Source organism: Festucalex cinctus, chromosome 11 (assembly GCF_051991245.1).
Source record: "Festucalex cinctus isolate MCC-2025b chromosome 11, RoL_Fcin_1.0, whole genome shotgun sequence".
NCBI classification, from domain to species: Eukaryota; Metazoa; Chordata; class Actinopteri; order Syngnathiformes; family Syngnathidae; genus Festucalex; species Festucalex cinctus.
The window spans coordinates 10,367,386-10,387,645 of NC_135421.1; the positions used below are offsets into that span (position 1 = coordinate 10,367,386).

The 20,260-nt window shown below is 39.2% G+C and overlaps 1 protein-coding gene across 2 annotated transcripts in view; it reads left to right on the plus strand.

The window, feature by feature from the left end:
- Positions 1 to 20,260, plus strand: part of vwa8 (von Willebrand factor A domain containing 8) — a 64,983-nt gene that overhangs the window by 31,196 nt on the left and 13,527 nt on the right. For both annotated transcript variants that reach the window (XM_077537074.1, XM_077537075.1), the window contains exons 27-39: positions 1,567 to 1,675; positions 2,123 to 2,261; positions 3,034 to 3,221; positions 6,924 to 7,043; positions 7,162 to 7,226; positions 7,321 to 7,446; positions 8,147 to 8,259; positions 9,153 to 9,304; positions 9,388 to 9,592; positions 9,665 to 9,746; positions 10,649 to 10,853; positions 17,090 to 17,198; positions 17,745 to 17,901. In XM_077537074.1, coding sequence (XP_077393200.1) covers positions 1,567 to 1,675; positions 2,123 to 2,261; positions 3,034 to 3,221; positions 6,924 to 7,043; positions 7,162 to 7,226; positions 7,321 to 7,446; positions 8,147 to 8,259; positions 9,153 to 9,304; positions 9,388 to 9,592; positions 9,665 to 9,746; positions 10,649 to 10,853; positions 17,090 to 17,198; positions 17,745 to 17,901 — 1,770 coding nt within the window. The remainder of the gene's footprint in view (positions 1 to 1,566; positions 1,676 to 2,122; positions 2,262 to 3,033; positions 3,222 to 6,923; positions 7,044 to 7,161; positions 7,227 to 7,320; positions 7,447 to 8,146; positions 8,260 to 9,152; positions 9,305 to 9,387; positions 9,593 to 9,664; positions 9,747 to 10,648; positions 10,854 to 17,089; positions 17,199 to 17,744; positions 17,902 to 20,260) is intronic.

The following is a 20,260-nucleotide window of genomic DNA, read 5'->3' on the forward strand; positions in this document are numbered from 1 at the left end:
TATACTGTATTATGTGCATTCAGAGAACATTTCTCATGAAGTTTTTATTTGATATATGACTTGAACACAGTTTTGGCTATTTTCAAATGGCGCTAAACATCTATGAGGCTTCAATGAAGTCTCTTCATGAATGACAGTGTTGAGAGAACTAATACCTCAAGTCCTGCATTATTTACATTACATTGACTATGAATGTGAAATGAAATAAAGGAAAATATTTGTTTCTTCTGTGTCCTGTGGTTTTATTTTAAAGTGGTCACATTTTAATTGAACAATATGAACTAAGCAGGGCAGAAACAAGTATTTTCCTTCATCAATTATTCAATTAATCAAATCAAATGAGCAGCACTTGATTTTGAGTAACAATGTAACTGTTTCTAAAACGTAATGCATTCTACTATATTTTTCGTACTATTAGTCTACCTGAATGGAAAAAACAAGTTATTCGAGTATAAGTTGCATTTTTGGGGGAAAATTTAATTTACAAACTCTGAGACCAAGAACAGTAGAGATCAGATTCACGTCCAAAATCCCCATTCCGTGTTCCAAGTGTGCACTGCTACACTCCGACTGTTCAGAATCTCAGCGCTTTAATGTGTCGTTTGGTTATTCAGAGTGCCCCCAAAAAGTAATATTGTTGCGGTGCTCTTGAAACTTCTGCTTCTAACTATGAAAAAGTTTTTCTTTTTAATTTAAAATGCCTTACCTTACCTAGACTCCTGTGTCGCATTGTGGCCAAAGGTAGAATCTTCTTCGGCTACGGTGCTTCTTGGTGCTGTAAATTGTTCTGGCAGAGGCCACATGCTAAACTAACGATATGACACACATTTGTTGCCATACTCCTTCTTTTATTTGGCGATTGGCAAATACTGTTTGTTTCCTTTCCGCCATCTTCTTTAGCATGCAATAAAGAAGGTGGCCACTGCCATTAATACATGACAACTCATGCATGAAAAGTATTTGCTAACTGGCAGAAGTAAGTCAACACAATTAGGCAACGGGTGCCAGTGTTTAATTTGATATGTGGCCTGTGCGTCAACTTTGTTTCTTGCTAAAATATCCATAATTGCAATTTCAAACTTCTCTGGGGCCCAATGGTTTTACTTACTTACTTACTACCTGTAATGCACTTAATGCATCTAGGAAAGGAGAGCCATAGTTACTGATGCCGGCAGAACAGAAACATAAAATAATAATGTCACGCAGGAACTGCTGACGTCACACCCCACCTCAACTGGTCCCGCCTCTTAATGGCACATGTTTACAATCTGCTCAAAAAGTTTAAATGTATTCAAAGGATGTGGGAAGGGGAAAACTATATGATAAAGATGTTGGTGTATTGCGGATAGTTCTGGAGCGTATTGCATTAAACACAGCTTCACTCAGTAATTATTTTGAACTCCAATGGTTCACATTCATTCAATTAATCTAACTACATCTATCTTTCCTCTTCAAAAGCACGAGGAATTGTGTCCAAACCTTTGACTGTTACGGCTCATCAGTATGTGCAGTTTTGTCTGACACAAAAACAAATTATTCAGGTCACAATTTGAACTTCTACCCCAGGTTGCCCCTGCCGGAAGCCAAGATGACAGGATTCTGGACGATAAATCAACAAGGCAATGCCCGACGCAAACTTCTGTGTCCTTCTGAGACGCACCACATTGACGTCAAGGTAAATAATGTCTCTGTTTTAAGGAGTCTTATTGGTTCCTGTCATAGTGTAGGCAAGTGTGTGCTGCAGCTGGCTGCTTGCCTGTACTTGTGGACGATTGTGGGTGGGGGGAAGGAGGCAGCCGTTCATACACTACATGATGTGGAGCATGGACATATTATTAAAGCACTATACACCCAGAATTTGGTAATCGTTTGAAAGCGAGTCTGGATGTCAACCCAGCCGAGCTGCCATAACGTGGGCAGTGAAACTCTTGTCTGTGTGCTTATTATGTTAATTAGTCCTAGAACGGCTTGCTCAAGAACAAAACTGGCAGATAACAAGAGATATACATGATTGTTTACTATTAATCACCAGAGACCCTTAATATTTGTCTACAAGCAATGAAAAAGATATCAAAATAAAAATAAAATGGTTGTTTGTGCTAACAGTGTGTTACCTTCCCAGGGCCCGGTCTACCTGCGTATTCAGGCATATCCTTGCAACAGACAGGAGAGCCGTGCGTTGAGTTTCAGTGAGGAAAAAGCCCATTGGCAGATTCCCATGAATGAAGTCAACATTATTTGTGATGTCACCACCAAAGATGGTATGGTATCACTCATCTCAACTCTATAAAGCACTTTAACATAACCACCGCTGTTTTCCTAAGATGTCAGCAGATAGAATGAAAACAGCACAGGTCCCAGAATTGAACCCTGTAGAGCACCATACGTTCCGTTATACATGTGAATTCATATTGCACATATTTGTCTCGACATAGTATGAAAAGATTGCGCGAATAAAGAACATCACAACAGCCACAAGTCGACTACTGAACGTGACAATTTTTCAACAGCACAGATAGGCAAAAATAATGGCCAATCGGGATGTATAATCACGAATCATTATAAGTCGAGTCTGTCTTGACCTCCGCCAAACCCCTGAGAATGACTTCGTGAACCCCTGGGGTTCGATCGAGGTTTTCGTAGCCGTAATTTGTACTCAAGAGCCATTGTTCTTCAAAGTTTTGCTAAACATTTTTTACACCAAAAGATTTGTATATTTAAAATCTAATCTGGGTCAGACTCCAGCTCCAGTCCGTCTTTTGCCATTCATTGCCACACTGATTCATGCCTCGGTCTGACTTCCTTGCGGCTATTTTTAGACATCCTCTGTGCCAAAATCAAAGGATATGACAGAATTTCTCAGAAACAAAGCTGAAATCACTGCATGACAGCATGATTGCTTTTTCAGGGAGTCACACTTTCCCAAAAATTGAGCAGAAAACGTGAAAAAGCCCCTTCTCCTGTCTGTAATTCTATTGAGTAATCACACAGGAGCTGATTCATCGCTTTTGATCCATCTTGTTTGCTTTGCAGACACTATGTACGTGGCCACATGTAACCCGGTGACGCTTTACTCCATGAAGGAGCGCGGAGAGACCATTCAGTGCGTGGAACTTTACGACATCTTCCCCAGGACCATCAGTGGTGTCTGGCAGCCCTTTGTCACCGTCGCCCCCCTGGGAAGTCCTTTGGATGGGCAGGTGGTGCTGCACGAGCAACAGGTTGGCTCTCAAAAACCAAACAAACCCGTGCCAATGAAAACCTTAATTTTATAGTTATGGTATTTATTAGGGGTGTGAATTGCCTAGTACCTGACGATTCGATTCGTATCACGATTCACAGGTCACGATTCGATTCGATACCGATTAATCCCGATACGAATTTATAAGTCGATTGTTGCGATTTTTTTTCATTCAAATTTAGAAAATACTAATCAGTAAGCTTGTAGAGTGTAAGATTTATATGAAAATGTATTATTTATTTATCTTATAGAGGTTGTAATCTGTTTCATGTTTGAACAGCATTAAAATAAAATATTAAGGCTTAATGTTCCGTTCATATAACATTCTTCCATGCTCAAGGTGTGAATCCTAACCCGAAGTCAGACGTTTTGTTGAATATTTTTCCATTAAAAATGGAAGTTTAAAAATCGATTCACACACAAAAAAAAAAAAAAAAAAAAGGCAATGATGATAAGACGTTGAATCCGTTGAATCCGAATACCGAATGAACAATTCTGAGCTCTTTAAAAAAAAAAAAAAAAAAAATCGATTTTTTTTTATTGAATCGATTCGAGAATCGCGCGATGTAGTATCGCGATATATCGCCGAATCGATTTTTTTTTTAACACCCCTAGTATTTATACTGCGTTTGAGGATGGTCAGAAGTCGGATTTATCCAAGTTGTTTTTTCCCAGTTTCGTTAGAGGCGAAAGTAAACAACCAAAATGGAGGATAGTGATAAATAGTTTTTTTTTTATTTTGGTCCTCAAAACTCATTTTGACCTCCAGCAAACTTACCTCCTTGCAATTTTGCTTTATTTATTGTATTTCCTCTTATTTCATAAACATTTTATACACTTCAGTAGTTCACAGTATAATTTCATTCAGGGAGATTGCAGCATACTGTCACGTATGTTGTGTTATGGGAAGTTATGTTGAATATTTATGAATTAAGAAAGCTATCTAGTTTTAGACTTGAGTAAATTGTGTTTTACCAATCTATGTTTCCAAAGGGGTCGCCATTGTAGAGTGACGTCACATTGTAGACCGTCAATGTAATCTTAAAGATGGTCTTAGTTTTAGAGATTGCATCTTCATCTTAGAAATAGTGTTTTACTCTCAGAGATCGAGTGATGATTTCAGGTGAACCAGGTTGGATTTGCAGTAACAATCCTGCTCATTCTATTGAGCCGATGGGGATTCAGTCCATCATTAAGGATGCTAGCTGAAGACCTACTATACGAGGTGTCCTGCTCACATCCACCTAAAAAGTGTAGACCATGAACTCCAACTGGAGGACTCTTACATCCCATCTGGTGATCCTCCAGAGAGCTCAATGACATGTCCTCATTCTGACCACTATATTCGACTAGAATCTACACAGTCTGCTTGTCAAATTTCTCAAAATAGTGAGCTATAATTTGTGATAACATCTCTATGAGTGTGAGACAAATGAATTGTGTGTTAGTTCTTTGTCCACCCACAGAGTTGCTACAGCTGCTGCGTATTAGGCAAATGGGGTAGGGGGGGTATTCTAAAAATACCATTGTGATGTATCATAGCACGTCTGTCCAGAAATGAAGAGGTCCAGACAAAATAAAGTTCACTCACAGGTCACAGGCCATCAGATCGGAAACATATACACAAAGAGTTTTTGTGACCTTGCTAGGATGCTGATGGACAAATAACCAACAATAACCCTGGTAGTGCGTATAGAGTAGATAAGCACAGCTAATGATAACACTGTTAAATACATTTCATATCTTATTACAGAAAAAAGATGTGCCTATTGATTTTTGAGGATTCACATGACTGCATGGACCACCACATATAGCTTTATATAGAATCTGCATTTATTTGGGTTGGTTTTGAGTCTTGGAAACGGGACAACACATGTTTGTTTGATTATTTATTAAATTATTTTAACCTTTCTGGACATAGGAGGAAAAAGCTTTGTGGAGATGTACAGACTTGTGCTCATGTGCTATATCAAGGCGCGACTAGACAGTACATGACATGTTCATCATCAAGAAATTGGGTTCGCCTTCCACAAGTAGTTGCATTGTGTGTGCATGTGTGCATATGTCAGGAATGTCGAGGCAATGATTCATCATTAGTGTGATGTCTGCTTCCCTGTGGTTCCCTCTCATCAAATCCAACTGAAGATGAAGATGAAGCCTGGTGGGTCACAGATGAAGGCCATGAAGCAGTTTTAACACGCGCACACACGCACACAATTGTCTTTGTGTCATCGTGGAGACTTCTCATTGACATAATGCCTTTCCCTAACCTCAACCATCAAAAATGATTGCTTACTCCCATTCCTTACCCTAACCTCAACCTATTGGCCCCACAATGTAGCAAAGACAAAGGCACAACTGTAATCTGATATAAATGCCAAATACAGTACATGAAAACAAGATGTAGCCTGATGTGGGTAAACAAAGACACATCAGCCTTTGATCTGCTAACAAAGTATAATATTAGTTTCCAGTTCCAGAGCGCCCTCTGTAGGTTGCACAAATGAAAAATTACCCAGACAATATTACAGTATGTCAGTCATAGGTCCATAGTTAATTAACTTTTAAACTTCTATTATTATTATTATCATCTTTCTTTTTTTTCATAACAAAGGACATTACTAGGTACTGGGAGTGTTCATATTCATATTAATGTGTATATTTGTAATCTTTTCTATTTTTCCAAGAAGATTTTTGTTGTTGTTGTTGTTTGTTGTTTACTTTTTCTTTATTTCCTTAATATTTCACTGTCAGTTGAACGTTGTTGCTAATCAAAACAGCAGCACATAAACCGTCTCTTGGATGAATTAAAGTGTAATGGCTGACTGAACGTTGTAAACAAGGTTGCTGTGTGGTGTTAGGACTGCTCCTACGTTATGTGGAGATATTATAGAGAAAGTCAGTGGCTGCTACTTGTGTGTGTCTGGTAGTTTTGGAATTCACTTGTTAAAATGACTTTTTTTTCCCCTCTTCATTATACGGTAATTGTGGGGAAATGTTCAGTCCAAATAGATGAAAATCTGTGATGCAGAGAAACAGTATGTTGTGTTTTATTCTATTCGCTTTAAACACATTTTAACTCATTAAAGCATACACTTCTTGAAACATTCTTCTAAAACGCTTAGTAAATATAGTTGAACTTGTACATGTATTTCAACTGATTAATGGTATTATTGATTGACTATCTTTTGAGTTTTATCAAAATAATATGTTTGACAGCATTTGTTTTACTATGGAAAACAATGAACAAACCAGTCACTGAATGTTTCATAAAGGCTGGTGAGTACAAAATTAACCCCTTCGGTCCCATAGATGATTGCAGCGTCATGACATAAACCAATAAAAAGGCATAATTTGGATGACGTCAACACTTCTGGTTCATGATTGAATCCTAGCAAACCAATCACAATCACAAGTTGATATGCATGATGTACATATTAAAAATGTTACATATAAGCTTGGTAAGTTTACAACATATTACACCCATACTATCCTGGCGTCCACTATAAGAAATAAAAACATGAGATAACCCCCGACAAAAAAAAAAAAAAAAATTTCGTGTTGTTTTTTTGTGGGAAGAGTTAAAATCAGTTTCAAAAATTAAATCTAAAAATATTCAACGGTTATGCACATTTAAATCATTCAGTGTGTATCTAAATGTTCGTTCTCTCTGTTCAATCAGAGTAACACGGTGCTCCATGTGGACATGACCACGGGCGCAGTGCGAAGACTCATGTTGACACCCGACAGCGAGCAGCCTTCCCGCAAAGCTTCTAATTGGTGGAACAGTAAAGAACCACAGGTCAGTGATAAGCCTCAAATCATGATCATGTTACTAAGAGTGTATTGTCTGACATGTAATGCATCATTTTAAAATGTAATGTAATGCATCATTTTAAAATGTCTATTTGTTTATTTAGGGAGAAAGTAAAATGTGCCGCGACTTCGCCCACAAGAACTGGCTGCTCTTCTACAAGGAAGATGGGTGATGAGATGATATCCTTTGCCATGCACCGCATTCTAATCTGCTAGAATGTATCTTTGTTAATGCTGAGGTCGGTGTTTGTTTGCCACTACAGCAACCAGCTGGAGGTGCTAGATGTACTAGAGGGTCAAGTTCACACCATCTCCCTGCCCATCAACCTCAAGTCTGTCTTCTTGGTGGCGGAGGACCGCTGGTTGCTGTTGGAAAGCAACACTGACAAGTATGTGATTAGTTTCCATTTTCAAATTTCAAAGGACAAGCTGGAGTTGTCCGATGAATGAGTCATCTAACAGAAGTCATGGCGAACTTTTTGAAGAACTCGAGCATTGTCACTGTCATGAGCTGAAGGTTGGATCCCAAAGCGCAGAGACAAATAAGATTTTAACTATTTATTCACATCGAGTGGCGTGGAACAAACTTGACTAGGCGAGAAACAACGAGAGCTGCACACAGGAACAGTGGTAACAGAAGTAATAATCCGACAAAGACACACACTTCTCAGGAGGTTATTTAGACAAGGAATCGATCTGACTGGTTGTGACTAGACATGTGGGTAACAGGACTGACATGGAATTATCTGATTGGCTGTTGACCAGGTAAAGGGATTAAAGATTCTTGACATCACATAGCTCTTGACATCACATAGCCTAAAATCAGTAGAAACTAGATACTGGTTACATCAGTTCAAAACAGACACTCGTTACATCAATACATAACAGACACTTGACCTCACGGTCATGAACCCAACTTAACAGGTCATGAACTCAAACTTAACCCTGGCGTGACCACCCGGCGTGACCCAGACCTGACAGTCACTGTCACAAAAATGTAAAAAAAAAAAAAAATGGAGTTCACTGAATAGAATTTTTTTCCATTTCCCATTTCAATGTCCGTCTATCTCTGCAAACAACCTTAAACAGGAAGTTCCTGCTGACCAAGCCCATGCACATGGGGGCAGAGGACTCAAGCGTGTGTCAGCTGCACAGCATCAGCGAGGACGCCGTTAGTTCAGGTCACGGGGCCACCAGTGCAGGTAGGTTTTTGAACACATCTGGTCTGCTTTAATGAAATAAAAGAAACTTAAAGAGGCTTTTATGTTTCTATCCATGATGCGCTCTGCCACTTTGCACAGACGGGGTGTCATGGCCACTCACAATAACAGCAACCAGACAGACTAATAGACTTGAACGGCCTTGACCAGACCTCTTAGCTCATTTGTCCGCAACACAAACATTTGAGGATTTGTTTTGTTGCTGCTTCTTCTCACTGTTACTGGTAACAAAATGTCAAATAGTGTGTAGCTCGATTTAAGCCATATGTTTAGTTTAATTGATAAAACCCTGGCATTAAAGGAGTGCCTCATTTATACAGAAGTCCCAGGGCTTGCGATATTAAATGATTGTCCTGCAGTTTTTGTTGACTAAAACTCAACGAATACAATTGTTTTGTTGGACTAAAATAATTTCTAAGACTAAAATGCTAGATTTATAGTCAACTAAAAATGGACTAAGTAAAAACTGGATAAGGTTGACTAACTATGATTAAAAACAAGCGTGAGTGAAACTGGACTAAAACTGAGACAAAATTTTTAAAAAGGTGGTTAAAATTAAAACTAATGTGAATTTGTGAACCAGGCCAAAACGTATATTTTGCACAACCAAATATTCATTTTTATTCACTGGGCTAGAATGGAAGTTTGCAGGTACCAGATGTGAAAAATTCTATTAAAAACCCCCCCAAAAAAACAAAAAAAGCGTAGTCTACAATTCCTTTTCTTTATTGGTCTGGAATAAAATGTGACAGGTGCTAGGAATTGGTAAACTCCATGCAACACAGATGTGAAGCAATTCTCAAAAGAAATAACTAAGATGCAGTAAGCTCAAAGCGGCATCCCTCACTTATATTTCCCATCTCCTGCTCTGTCAGATAATGTGTCCGTACCCCAGATGCTGTCATGTGATCAGCTTCCCAACGAGAATCTCAGCTCCGCCCTCAGCCAAAAGATTGTCTCCCCGAATCGCATCATGGCTGACACAAGCACCTTTGCTCGCGTCATTGTGGGCTTCCCGGACCTCATGGTGACCATTAAACACATGAAAAATATCACAGGTGATATGGATGAGCATCTGTTAGTGAGATGTTTAATTAATGTCTGGTCCAGTCTCCCAATGAGGTGTACAGCTTTAAGAGGGCAGTCGACCTATCAGAGATGAAGAGCGGCAACGGTGGTGCCCACATGTTCCTCCGAGGTGGCCTGCGCACTGCTGCTGCCAAACAAAACAATTGTGTGAGTCTGCTGTCAGCCAATCAGGTAGTCCGAGCCCTTCCACCAAGCAAGGTGCCCCTGAAGGAGATCTACCCAAAAGGTTATTAGAGTTTACATTGATTTTTTGAACGACAATACCTGACACTCTGATGATTGACTGTTTTGCCCTCAGATGTCACCCCTCCAATGACAGCAGCCTACCTGGAAGTGACGGATCTCAACTCTAAAAAAGTCAAATATATTCCTGTCCCAAGGTAAGTAAGACACACGCCGATGTTCTGCCACCATTTTGTAGTCAGGAATGGAGCTGCTAGTTGTGCTAATATATTAGCTCAATATAGAGGGCAATTTTTCTTTGGCCTTACTCATTTGATGTTAAACAATGTGGCATTGCTCTCTTCTCTTATTGGTCGCAAGCATGTTAAAAGGAAGCAAATTTGGCACATGGACCACTGAGTGTGGAAACTTGCTCTTTGATAAATATATGAGCTGAAAAGAAAGTAGGTATGCTTACAGTGTACACATCAAGATGTGTTTGTTAGTCAACTCTCCTCAGCTGTATCCAAAGCGATTGGTTTGGAACTTTGGAATTTAGACATTGGTACCTGTGTTTATGTCTCCTATAAACAGCAAAAAGAGTGGAAAATAAAGTTTGACTAAAATGGACTAAAGCAGGAGTGGGCAAACTCGGGCCTAGAGGGCCTGAGTCCTGCAGGTTTTGGATGTTTCCCTTCTCCACACATACAGCTGATATATGATAAGCTCATCAGCAAGCTCTGCATAAGCCTGATAACGGTCTTGTTGATTGGAATCGGCTTGTGTTGGAAGCAGGAAACCTCCAAAACTTGCAGGACCCCAGTCTTTGAGGACCGAGTTTGCCCACCCCTGGACTAAAGAGTATCAGTGGAAAAAAAAGTGAAGCAATATATCATTTAAAAACATTAAAAATCTCCTTTTAGATGAAAAAAAAAATCATAAATGTTTACATTTTTGAAAACATTTTTCCCCCTCCTGTTAGTCCAGCTTCCTCACATATTGCATTTCCAAAAATGCTAATTAATAGTTAAATGGATAATTTAAGACACATAATTGTCCATAGTGCACATTTTGTAATAGATGACCAAATCGTAAACCTTCCACACTGTCATGGTTGCAGGTCAATGTCCGTGTCACCCTACACTAATTGGCTGTCCAAGATGTCAGAGACGGACGTCCTGATGGCGCCACTCAACACGGGCGGCGTGGTCACAGTGGACATGGGCGGTTATGTGCGGCTCTGGGAAACGGGATTGGACATGTTGCAGCGATCTCTGATGGAGTGGAGGAATATGATTGGCTCTGAGGATGGCAGACCTGTACAGGTAAATAAAATGATTACCTAGTTTTCAAGATAATCAAGTTACGAGGTTTTTTTTTTTTTTTGCTTTGTGTCTAGTTATAAGTGTTCCTCATTACACTGATTGCTTCTTGTCATTTTGGTGGATATGGCCTACAGAAAATGCTTTAGCCACAGGTGATTCTACTCAACCAGCAGCCAAACGTGATCCCCAGGAGCTGTGTGTAGCAGGCTGTTTATAAACAGTCTTTGACAGATAAAAGAAACACTCAAGAAACTGAAGCCGTGTTTAATCGACACAGTTCTCGGTGAACACTCTCGTAACCCCCGTCGCGACTCCATCCGTCATCACTGTGCAATCATTCAATTTTATGCTTCACTCTTTGCATGCAGCCAGTTTAGGTGGAAGATTTCAAAATCTCTCACTTATTATGCAAATTACCGATCTGAGGATTCAGTATGAAGAAGGCTCGGACGGTTTAATTTGTCTATGGTAAAGTGTTTGTTAATTTCATTGGTCGGATGTGACGAGACCATAGGTCATTATATTGGCGGCATGAAGCTCGTTAGTTAAAATGCGCAATTGAATTACATCTTGTTTAAGGCTGCAGGGTTCAAAGCATGGGGGGGGAGTAGCGGATTATAGTGCAGAAATTTTGGAAACCTTGTGCTAAATATATTTTTCCAGTAATTGTGAAAAAAAAAAAATCACAAAGTACTCTTAAGTCTTTATTTGGAGGACTGTGTTTTGTTTTGTTTTTTTCTAAACTTGTCATATTATTCTAAACTAAAAAACTAGGGCAGAATTTTGGGCTACTCTCATGACAGCAGATACCCTGCATATCACTTTATACCACTAGATGGCAGTGCAGCTGTAAAGTTGGATGTCAAATTTATTTAAATTTCCAAACAATTTTCCCGTAGAAAATAAAAAGATATAATTTGTCCATGGTAAAACTGTCACCATAGTAAAGTCTGTTCTTAATAGTTGTACAAGTGTAAAAACAAGTTAATAGTTATTAACTCTTTGACCGCCAAAAACATTTAATAACAATTAGTAAAATCACGATGTATGCTGCCATAAACATTAAATGACGTCAACTACATTTTTTTTCTTTTTCTTTTTTTTCCCCATGAATGGGCAGTGCTATGGCGGCGCTGCCTGGTCAATGGGTTGTGGAATCAAAAACACCCACAAATTTAAAAAACAAAAGCAAATATTTGTCATTTTATAAATGTTATTGTTTTAGTTAAATTGATATTGACATTCTTATTTTATATTTGTGTACATAAAGCATAAAAGAAACAACTCAGCAGTTCCTCAGTACTTGATTAATTTCAATTCATTTAAAAAAATAAATCATTTTTTTTTTATTTCATTTCATTCTTTAAAAGAAAAAGTAATAAAACGGAACAGAAAGAAGTAAAACTTGTGCTATCTGCCCCCTATCAACAACGAAAAAAGATCAACACAAACTAAATGACAGCAAACAGTCAAAACCTTTCAAAGTAACAATTAAACAAAATAACTCAATAGTATGACCTTGTGCTAAATATATTTTTCCAGGAATTGTGAAAAAAAATCACAAAGTACTCTCTTAATTATTTGGAGGACTGTTATTTTATTATTTTATTTTTTTTAACTTATCATATTATTCTAAACTGTACTCCGGTCTCCTCCCAAAATTCCAAATGGCAGGTTAATTGGGCGCTCCGACTTGTCCCTAGGTGTGCGTGTGAGTGTGGATGGTTGTTCGTCTCTGTGTGCCCTGTGATTGGCTGGCAACCAGTCCAGGGTGTCCCCCGCCTACTGCCCAGAGCCAGCTGAGATAGGCGCCAGCACCCCCCGCGACCCTTGTGAGGAATAAGCGGCCAAGAAAATGGATGGATGGATGGATATTATTCTAAACTAAGAAACTAGGGCACAATTTTGGGCTACTCTCATAACAGCAGATACCCTGCATGTCACTTGATACCACTAGATGGCAGTGCTACTTTGCGAATGAGCCCGCTATATTTAGCTCTGAGAGAAGATTCCTAGTCAGAGTAGATCCACTGGAAACATTCCTGTTTTGGATTGTTTCCTGCCCCCAGAATTCATGAGCTGGCAGGCTTGATGGCGTGAATGAATGGGAGGGCTTTGTGGTGATGATGCAAGAGCGATGACCCTTGCTATATTGATCTGCAGACTGAGGCGGCATTGTTTCGGCGCCCACATTGCAGAGCACAGACAGACACATTCTTCAGATAATGTCGACTTCCACATGCACGCAACACTGTCTGAACATCTGAGCACAGATGGGCATGATTGTTTCGAACATAGTTATTCTGCGATGGTTATATTTAGTGATTAGACTCAACTTTGTCATTGTGCAGGAAACTCAGGTATACTGTACCGCCAGTAAAGTATCTAACCAGACGTGCAAATGTGGAAATATCTACGATTATGTATGTACATAGCTGTGTCATATATCAGCAGATTTATAGGGGATGAGGTGCCAACTGGCAAGGAAATGTAACAGGCATCCAAATGGCATAATGCATTTGAATGCTGCCATCTTGTATGATACCTTAATAGGCTGCTGAAGAGGTCAAAATAGGCAATACAGTCAATGAGAAGGACCGGGCCGGGCTGTGATTGATGAAAATTATTCAGGCTTTCCCCCATCGTTTTATTTGCATGGCGGCCCACCAGGCTTATCTTGCCCCAACCCCCACTAAACCAAAATATTCATTTGGAACTGAACGATGAATAGTAATCGCCGGTCCGCCGGATGTTTTTCGCCACCCCTAACCCCTACTTCAATGAACATGATATATTGATATATGTTTCGGGCATGTAGTCATCATCTGCTCCCCCAACCCCCGACAAAGATTATCGCAGGCGAAATTTTGACCGTATGCCCCCGACCACCGGGCTGAGCAAGTTTTTTTGGGGGAAACCCTATTTTTATTTGTATTTTTTTTTTTTTTTTTTTAAATAATTGACACATAATGTAAATGTGGGAAGCGAGATTATTAAATCTTTGGGGAAAAAATGAGTAGGGGAGACCCCGCCAAAAAGCCAAAAAATATTTTATTTTATTTCTTTTAATATGAGGGGGGAAATAAAGAAAACAAAATGCGAATATGTGAATTTGTGGGTGCTGAGCAAAGAATATGCGGTGGTCAGCTGTACTGTAAACAAGAAAAAAAAGAAACCAGCTTTAAAATAGCAGTCTGATACCTAAACTGCTGTATAAATCAAAATAAGAAGTAAACATGAACAAAGCGAAGAATCCGAAGAGTAGACAACGTGAGGCCTAAAAAGATGGCTGTTGAAATAGAAATAAATAGGAAGTAAACAAGAACAAAGCAAAGCACCTGAGAAATCAGGAAGTTTGATGCTTAAATGGATGCTGTTCGAATCAACGAAGTAAACTACGAACAAAGTGAAGTAGCTGAGGCATAATGAAGTTTGATGCTGCATACATAGGTTGCTGTAAATATCAAAATAGGAGGTAAACATGAACAAAATAAAGTACTGAAGGAGTAGGAATACTTGATTCCTGAACAGGTAGAAATCAAAATAGCGAGTCAACGCAAAATACCTGAATAACAACATTTGATGCCTAAAGGTAAACGGACTGCTGTATTTAAAAAAGGCAGTAAACATAAACAAAATTAATTACTCAATAAATAATGTTGAATGCCTAAAAGGGTTGCTCTAGAAATGAAAATAGGAAGCTAGCAAAAATTAAGCAATGTCCCTGATGAATAACAAAGTCAGATGTCTGAATGGGCTGCTGTAGATATCAAAATAAAACATGAAAAAGAGCTAGTACCGGTACCTTATGATTAGCACAGCTTGATGCCTCAATGGACTGTAAAGAAATCGAAATAGTAGATAAGCAAGAAAAAAAGCTTGGTTCTATATTATCAGTTTATAATAAGAGAATATTGATCCCTCATTGAAACCAAAGTGCCCCCAAGGTAAACTAAATGTAGTAGGAGTACAAACAGGCACACACGTATAGATTCCTCAATAGCCACTTCTTCTTTGATGGGGGCACCACGTCTACTACAGACAAGAGAGCCGCTGTGCTCGCTGTTTGCTCCGGACAAACAACATTGGCTGTACTGTATGTGAACATACATAGAACCTCTATATACTTTTCACCACACTGTTTACATCCCTCACCTCCATACCAGACTACTTGTTTCCACATCGCTCTGCTACGAAAATGTTTCATTTTTGGAGACAGGCTAACACTCTCAGTTACTTTCAATCTTGGGAAATCCATGATGGGATGGATGCTGGTGTTGAATGCTGTAAATAATAGAAACTGTTCCAGGATCAAACTGTCAGGAAATTGCACTTGTAAATGCGATGGAATTCAGTCAGCAATTCTTCCATTCTTTTACAGATATGTAAATCTAATCGTTATGTGCTATTTTCACCATTAAGAGGAAGGGATGGTTGTGCTAAACAAAGACATGTGACCTCACGTGCAACGATGTGACATAACCGTTCCAATGACGCATGCGTCCCCTAAACCCAAAAGTATAGCATTAGTCACCTCTTTCCCATAAGCCCATTGGCGCCGCATGGGACCCCCTCAAATGGAAGAACCCGACTCGAGTCTTGACGGGTGGGGCTGGTGGATGGAGGCAAGCCTGATGATCTGGCAGGGAAATGTGAGTGTGTTTGTGTGTCAGGTGATCATAATCACGACGTCGAGCCTGCTGCAAAGCATTCCTGTGCATCAAGGCAGGCATGTGTGCAGCAAAGCTCATGTTCACGCATCACTCACATGCTGTACATGGGCATGGCAGCAGACAGATCATATGATGGAGATGATGCATATATGACACCTGCTGAGAGGGGAACATCCCGGTCTGAGTGCATAACATGAGAAAAAAAAAAAAAAAACATGGTGAGGCAGCGATTTAGTTTAGTTTTTTTTTTTTTTTTTTTTTTTTTTTTAATGTCATGTAAATTGAGCTTTGTTCAGTCTCACAGTCAATGATTTTTCAATTTAAACTAATTGCGCCACAGTTCCATTCATAGTCAGCTTTTTATTAATCACAATATTTGGAAGGAGAACTGCATGAATTATTGTGCGAAATTGCCACTGTATCCCATTCAAATTAATACTGTACAAAAATTCGTAGTAGGATTGCCTCAATGGTAATGATGGATATCCAAAGGTGCAATAGTGCAATGAGAAATGAAGGACAATGAGACAAACCTGTTCTTACAATCTCCTCTGCATAATCTCATTCTGATACATACCGACTGACCCAGCTAATCTGTGCTAAATATAGCGAGCTTCGCTGATACAGTGTTGATACTGTCTCACAGGGTAGAGGTAAAGGCGCGGCATTTTGAAAGCGATAGTAGGTAGCTGCTATGTCATGATAAGTCGCGTATCATGACAAGCACAGCAAAAACAGTCAAGATAATAACTCACATGATGCCTGTGTGTGAGGGAATTACACAATACCAGGGCTAGGCTAGCAAGCTTACACAACACAACACAACACTTAAACACATCATTTATTTTATTGAATTAGACCAAGAATCGGCAACTCTTGATTTAAAAAAAAAAAAAAACATTTTTGAGGTGATATATATATATATATATATATATATATATATATATATATATATATATATATATATATATATATATATATGTATATGTATATTTTACAAACTTAAAAAAAAAATAAAACATAACGCTGATGAACATTCAATATGTTTTTCCACAAAAAAAAAAACTAAACAAAAAAACGTGGAAAATGGGGTTTAAAATACTATTTTTTAAACAGGGAGGAAAAAAAAATGGAAAAATACAAACTGAAAAAAATACTGATTACAAAAAGTGGGGTAGGGGTGATGTGTGAATATGCAAATCCACGGATCCAAATCCAAACTGCGGACACGCACTGGTAGACTGTAGTTTTAAGTTGTAATATCACCATTCACCACTAGATGGCAGACATGGCTTAGTTGGGCTTTCTTTGGGTCCAATACTGTAATGTGAGTAGGCCTAATAATTTTTGCAGCTTTGGAATGATATACAGGACATAGTATAGTACCTCAAAAATAATTTTGAGTGAATAGATATTTGCGGGTAAAGCAAATGTATAAAATGAGTTCTTGCACTTACAGGACACGGTTATTTTGTTGTTTGCTTTTTTGTTGGGTTAGGATATGTGATATTTTATAAGACTGGACTTTTGATTCAGCAGTATTTGCTGTTTTCTTTTTTTCAGATTACTGTCCAGAGAGACAGCGGCTTGGATGTCTCTGCCCCCAAACACGGCAAGGTTGATGCTAACAACGCACCCCATGTAGGCGGAAACCAGTGGGCAGGTGGCACAGGTGACAAAAACACAGATAACACAACGCTGATACATCAAACTCATTTAACAGCATTATGTTCAACATATACAAATGGTGATATATATACAAAATATTAATATTAAAAAAAAAAAATCAGTGAATCACAGTACAGTATAAAAAATTTTGTCATTAGCACTGCAGGTGAGCCTGTTGCAGCTGATTTAAACCATTAGGCGAGGTACACTCTGCACTGGTTGACAGCCAATTGTGAGGCACATATTAGACAAACACTCACACTCAAATTCACCCCTATGGGCAATTTATATTATTCAATGGACCTATCATGCAGACACAACTGGAGTACCCTGAGAAAACCCATGCAAGCAGAAATACAAAATGCAAAAATGTGCTGAAATTGAAACCCAGAGCGTCTAACTGTGAGACATCCTGACCACAAGCACCAATGTGCCACCCCAAATTCATGAAGGAAATTTAGTTAAAAGCCAAGTGCTTATTGATTGTGACCTTGAGGTGCTTTTAAAGTGTTAAAAGCTCTAAAAGCTCTTTTGTGACGTTTCCCTGTAGGAGGTCGAGACACTGCGGGGCTGGGTGGGAAAGGGGGCCCATATCGCTTGGATGCAGGACACAAGGTGTTCCAGGTTTCCCAGGCAGAGAAGGACGCCGTCCCTGAGGAAGTCCGCAGAGCTGCGCGAGAAATGGCCGAAAAAGCTTTCAAAGACAGGTGGGTCCTGCCTTTTAAATAACGGTAGTTTTACTTCACTGTTTTCTTGTTTTAGAGGGCGGCAACTAGGGATGTAACAAAATCCAAACATCACGGTACAATAAATATCACGATGCGAACATCACGATACAATAACTATTACGATATTGGCGGGTTATGGCAGAGTTCCGTTCCTACACTGGAGATGTAACACGAATTTCGACTTAAGTCGGATTTCACCATTTGTCAGGTTTACCTGTTTGACATTAATTAAACACGACACAAAAAGGAGAGAAGACACCCTGTTCAAAGCTCGCGATTAGAGAGGAGAGGAACTGACTGATACAATCCACTTCTGCGCTCTGAAAAAAATCCCCTCCTCACCCTCTGTTTTTATTTGGTTTTCACGCCCCTAGTTACATTGGTGTTCCAACCCTAATAATGCAAAGGCAAAACATAGTTGGAACACAGTGTACTTGTTTGTCTATGTGAGTGGAAGATTGCTGAGTATGTGTGGTCAAGTTTGCAATCATTTCTTAACAGAAAACAGGCGGCCTCAGCAGACTGGCTCTAACCATTCTGCTGTGTTAGATGTTCTGGTTCTTGAGCTTCTTGACTCATCTTCTGTTAAGATAACATATAGCTAGGCTATGTGAATGTGAGTTTGGAGCAAGGCAAAGCATTCTTCATTGCAAGCATTAGCAATTCTTCATTGCAGCAAATGTATGATAACTTATATTAACAATCATTCCTACACCATTAAAGTCAATATTTACATCAAAATACTTTGTACAATAATTAAAAAACAAACAAACATATTTGCGCGACCTGGAAGAGCCGGAACCAATATTTCGTGTTTCCATTCATTGCTGACGGATGGCAGATTGGACCTAATTCAAGCTTAAACACGGAAACGTGACGCGCCTGATGGCGAGCCGACCTGCTCGTCCTTGTTGGAGGTAACAACAACACTACTTTAAATTGTGTGATTATTGTGCGAAATTAATGAAATAGGAGGTGCTATGGACGAAGCATGGGCGCCCTAAAGTCGACGTAACTCAATGACTCTCTGTACTCACGATAATACAAAATAAATAAATACAAAAAAAAACCCTCATATTAGGAGAAAAAAAATCAATATTGTGTTTATGTACATAATAACAGTAGTGATGGAAAATTAGGCTTGGTCATGTCATTGTCACTGGCTCAGCGGCGCAAAGTGGTCTATGTAGTTCACACTGTTATATTCAGGTGGAGCGGGCCAAAAGTAATGTTTGTGTTTGTTTGTTTGTTTGTTTGTTTGTTTGTTTGTTTGTTTTGATGTAGATGTTGAAAAGTATTTGCTGGTGTGACAAATGTATAGGGGTGACAACAACCACAGTGGCCAAAACATGCCTAATCAAAATTAAACTGCACTAATAAACTACCCACCAGAGGGAGCTAGAACTGCACAAATGGACTACAAGCTCGCCTTTTAACAGATGTGCTGCTTTCTTTTAATATCGTGACATGATGACGGCAATATTGTGACAATTTTAACATTGCGATGGTACGATATTGCCGTTATCGTTACATCCCTAGTGGCAACTGCCACCCTTACCAAAGGCCTTGCCGCTCCTACTGATTTTCAATTAAAATGTTTCTAATACTGCTTTCATAATGTGTAGAAAAGTTTCAAGTTTATAGTGATGTGTAACAATACATGTAGAATTTGCGGTTAGATGGATATCGTGCTAACCTTCATCTCCTTACGAATGGGTGAAATCCCACCTCCCCCGTTTGTGTGTGTAGGCAGCAGAGAGGACGCCTTTTTCAGCAGTTTCAACCATGAAGGCTGTCTCTGTTCTCTCAGTTTTGTTCCCTTTTCCTCTCTTTTAGCCCCCCATCCTTTCAACCCTCCAGTTTCCTCCCTCCGATTATAGTGACACATAGCGACTGCCTTCATGCACTCCTTGTGTGAATCTCTTCTTCTGTTTCACTCTGTTTTATCCATTTTCCAACTTTTTCCCATTTCCTTTCCATCGTTCTGGAAAAATTGTGTCACTGCTAATAATCGGTCTCTTCACAAATAGATGCAAATTGAGTTTTTCTTATTTATTCATTCCCACGCCCAACAACACAATCCTTTGTTTACTCAGCTTCAGGTTAAACATCAACCAAGCTATGATCTTCCCGTTTTAAACTGCCTGTAGTGGTTTAGGCGCGCAAGCAAAAACAGGCTTAGGTATGCTGAAATGATTGAGCGTATGCGCACAAACAGACACACACGCTTTTATTATAGTGCCTGTGTTGATATGCATGCCAAGTCTCAGCCATCCATCCCCTTTTCATGTTAGACATTAATCAGTTCATATGAGTATAAACGGTCCAAGTTTTTATT